The sequence below is a fragment of the Priapulus caudatus genome, unplaced genomic scaffold (assembly GCF_000485595.1).
Source record: "Priapulus caudatus unplaced genomic scaffold, Priapulus_caudatus-5.0.1 Scaffold1338, whole genome shotgun sequence".
In the NCBI taxonomy this organism is placed as follows: Eukaryota; Metazoa; Priapulida; class Priapulimorpha; order Priapulimorphida; family Priapulidae; genus Priapulus; species Priapulus caudatus.
The window spans coordinates 35,624-40,071 of NW_014578399.1; the positions used below are offsets into that span (position 1 = coordinate 35,624).

Genomic DNA, 4,448 nt, shown 5'->3' on the forward strand with positions numbered 1-4,448 from the left:
GCCTTCATCGCGAGTATTCAATATGCCATAGAAATAGGAGAAAGGAGAAATGATGCATTAGGGAGGCGGTTTGAGCATTAGAATCGCACCATCCCTACACCATCTACAAAGTCTGATCATTGCGCCGGTAACAAATAATGCGTAGACTGATACAATGTTGCATTGTTCCAGATAACACTGGTGCGTCTGTTGTCCAGAAACATCAAAATGATTCATCACATGATTCATCACGAGTAAAATCTCATTACTGTTGCTAGCGCCATGAAGTGTTGTGCAAAGGTAAGTGACATTTTAGACTTATGATAGCCAATATATATATAGTATATATATATGTGTGTGTGTGGGGGGGGGGGGGCGTGTGAGCTACCGTGAGTGTGGATGGTGTGTGTGTGTGTGTGTGTGTGTGTGTGTGTGTGTGTGGTGTATGTGTGTGTTTGCGTGTGTGTGTGGTGTGTGTGTGTGTGTGTGTTGTGTGTGTGTGTGTGCGTGTGTGTGTGTGTGTGGTGTCCTTTTGGTTTGTTTGTTTGTGTGTGTGTTGGTCGCATGTGTGTGTGTGTGTGATGTTCTGTGTGTGTTTGCGTCAGTAGGCTGTGTGTGTGGTGTGTGTGTTGTGTGTGTGTTTGTGTGTGTGTGTGTGTGGTGTGGTGTGTGGGTTTGTTTGTGCGTCGTGTGTGTGTGCCTGTGTGGCTGTGTCGTGTGCTTTGTGTGTGTGTCGTGTGTGTTTGTGTGCTTTGTGTGTGTGTGTGTGTGTGTGTGTGTGTGTGTGTGTATGTTTGTGGCTGTGTGTTGGGTGTGATGTTTCGCATCGAACCCCGCTATTTGACCTGCCTTACTCATCATGCAACGACATACGTACTGCGGCACGCGCATCTTTCTCACATCGAAACGTGAGTGGCCCACGAGTTAAGGGTCGCGAAGGCTGCGCGAGACACATTGCGGCAAACGTCCTGTGACTCAAACCGCCGCGGCTTGTGCTCGTGCAATGCCGTCATACGCTGTGTTCGCGTCGCTGGACCTAGACGCGCACTTGCGTCGCAGGTGGCGTCGAGGACCGTGAAGGTGCCTCACACGTGAGGTGCGCTCACGACGTAGGCTGTATCACGACGTGCAGCTGCGTTCACGAACGTAAGCTGCCGTCACCGACCGTGGAGATACGTCACGAAAAACGTAAGCTGCGTTCACGACGTGGAGATACGTCACGTACGTGAGCTGGTCCGTTCACGACTCAATGGCTGCGTCACGACGCTGAGATACGTCAAACGAACGTGAAGCATGCGTCACGACTAATGCCTGCGTCACGAACTAATGCTGTCGTCACGCCGTATGCTGCGGTCACGCGCCTTGAGCTGCATCACGAACGTTGAGCTGTGTCATGACCGTTATGCTGCACCGTCACGACCGTATGCTGCGTCATGACCGTATCCTGCCGTCACGACCGTAGGCTACTTTCGCCGACCGGTGAGCTGCGTCGAAAGGACCCCGCTGAAATGCGTCGTCGTCGTTCATCCAAACATGTATCGGCGTTCGAAACAAGTTCGTCCAGCTTCTGAGTTCAGATCGGGCGTCGACGCAAACATGGACGCGGGTCGGTTGCGTCGCATCTCGCCGAAGAAGCAGGCTGCCTCGTAGTTACGGGGCCCCCGCTGCGGCTGCAGCTCTGGCAATGTTGTCCTGCCGACGCTGCTGCTCCCTCTGCGTTCGCCCGCACTCCATGATGCCTGCCGCTGCCTCGGTACGCGGTGGGCGTCTGTGATTGCGGTTGAAGCTGCGCTGAATACTCCTCTTTTGCCGGATGTTTAGCGTGGCTGCGTCGAGGGGAATCGTGCATGGGAGGGCGTGCCCATCGCACCTGCGGTCACGCGTACGAGTCTATACCTCCGAAGAACTCGACGGACTTTGCCCTCACGTGGTGGTACGATGGGGATCAGGGATCGGTGTTGTTTGTAGAAGATATGACATCATCGGGTGATCGCGGCCCAGCGTGCCGAACGCTCTGGAGATGACCTGGTTTCAACTGGTCATCGTGGCGTGGTCGGAGGAATGCTCGATGAGCGGACACCTCCTCGCCGCGGATCTCATTCGCGCGAAGTCAGACGATGGGCGCTTCCTGCATTAGCCTGTGTTCTCTCTCTCCCAACAGGCTGCGACTTCCCCTTCTGCCTAGCGGAGTAGTCGATGATCGACACCAAAGTAGGGCGCTCGCGCTTGCAATCACAGGCTCACTGTTAGTTACCAATAGGCACATCGCAGCCACCCCCTTAGTGCGCCATCGTAGCAGGCCTGTCTACCTCGCCTGCTTCCACGAACCATCCTCCGCGCCAAGTTTTTGTCACTGCGCCGTGTGCGTGGCTGTTCGACGTCACTGTGGCGACTCTGTGCGCGGTCGCAGTCGTAATTCCGGCAGTTCTCATACCTGTAGTAAAACCATCGACGTGTTAGTGCTGGCAGAATCCTCTACGCCATCGTTTCTCGGGGTTCGCCGAGCTGAGCATACGGCACCCTCGTTTGGCGTTGGCGACCCTACCGGAGTCAGTTGCCCAGAGGGGCGCTGAGCACTTTAACCGCGGCCAGCGACGCAAGGATGACGTCATGGAGCACTGCCGGCTTGCCATGTTTTGATTAGCTGGCGCTCGGTCGGCGGCTCGGCTGTTGGCTGCTGCTGCTTGCCGTCTGTTGCTTTGCTGCCACTGTTTCGCTGCCCCTGCATGTTGCTGCTGCGTGAAGGGAGACAGTGCTCTGTTCATGTACGCCTTTCGTCCTCGACATGTTCCGTCGCTGTCGACGCCCCGCACTGGCGGGTCTTGACTGGCGGCGCGTGGGTTGTCCCGCACACCGTCGACAGTAACGCCTGCGCACCGGTGAGCTCTCCATCCCGAACTGCTCTGGCCGCCCCAGCCACTCGATCGCCTTGAACGCCGACGTGGGCCGCGGAGGCCACCAGCCTCCTCTTTCCTCCTCCTCTATCGTCTCCTCCTCCTCGCCCCTTCTCCTCCCGCGCACGGCTGAGTTCCCGCCGACGATTGCTCACCTGGAAAGAGGACTTGCGCTTGCGAACGCGGGTCGAGCTGCGTGGGTTGCCGGCACATCGTGTCGTGTCGCGACGAGGGGCGGCAGGATCGGCACCTTCTCCGCATCGAACCTCTGCTCGAGTTCCTTCGTGTCAAGGCTCACCGATCATTGTCTGCGACACGCGAGCCGTGAGACACATCAGCGTAGGACTGCCGGCGTCCCCCGCCGCCAGGGCGTCGTGCGCGCTCGGCAAGCACCCCTGGCGCGCGTCAGCTTCTCCTTCGAGAGCTTCGAAGCCGTAGCGTTGGTTCTCAGGGTTTGCTCATCCCCTTGGATAGCCAAGTGCGCGTATATATATATTATTATCATACATTATTTGGCCTGTATCAACCTGTACCAACGTCTAACTGATATTCTTGATCGGGTGGGTAATTGTCCTGGTGGGTAATTGTCCAGGGGGTAGTTGTCCTAGAATCGTATTTCCCAGCTGTACCTATGTAGCACTAGCTTCGCCACCGGATGGCGTGTTCGCCTGTAGTGGAGCAAAGGGCCACATTAGTAAAGCAATAATAGTATCAGCATAAAACATCAATTATACATTGTCTTCATGGCATTACTTCTCAGAATGAGCTGCATTACTTACAAGTAACTGCGACAGAGACTATGGCAATCGGAATTGCTCACACTAACAAGCATTAGCAGAGGCGAATAACGACAAAACAATTTGCCATTATTCACCCCCAGGTGGCATTAGTAGGTAATCGTATCTACTATACATTGTTCTGTAGAATATAGTATAGCTCAACTCATGCCTTAGTTACGCTCATAGGGTCTATGTCCCCCAGGGTACTATCGGAGGGTACCCAGGGTACGGTCCGATATATCGGAACGTACCCTGGTTACTATCTAATATGGTTAGGGTTAGGGTTAGGATTAGGGTTAGGGAGTAGGCGTAGGCGACTCCCTAGACTCGTTAGTGGAGTAGGCGAGGTACGGTCCGGCATACAGTACCCAGGGTACGTTCCGGCAGTACCCTGGGGGACATAGACCCTCTCAGCCAAACTAATATTACGTAATTTTGTGAACGAATGGGTGTTTAGTGTTTTCACTCAGAGTTGGATGCTCAATTTTTGTAAAATAGGATGTATGTAATAAAAATACAGCCAGATTCAAACATGTCCAGCAGATCATCTTTGATACATTCAACATACTGCAAGACATTCTTTGGTTCGTTCAATGCCTAGTTCATTCTATGAGTATAATTCTTTTTTATTGCTTACCACATTGATATCGCATTGTATTTATGCGTATGAATTGCAATGTATAGTTCAACCGATATGTAGCCCTCTGATAAGCTTAATTGTTGACTTAAAAATCAATACCAAAAGATGCCATTGTAATGTAGATAGTTATAATTACCTCCGCCAAGAGGTTGGCAG

At 53.3% G+C, this 4,448-nt stretch overlaps 1 protein-coding gene across 1 annotated transcript in view; it reads right to left on the minus strand.

Annotated features, from left to right (window-relative positions):
• Nucleotides 1-3,435: 3,435 nt before the first annotated feature.
• The window catches only part of LOC106816294, a 5,714-nt gene continuing 4,701 nt past the window's right edge, over nt 3,436-4,448 (minus strand). The window contains exon 4 of the mRNA XM_014820876.1: nt 3,436-3,541. Within this exon, the coding sequence (XP_014676362.1) occupies nt 3,503-3,541 (39 nt within the window). The 3' untranslated portion in view covers nt 3,436-3,502. The remainder of the gene's footprint in view (nt 3,542-4,448) is intronic.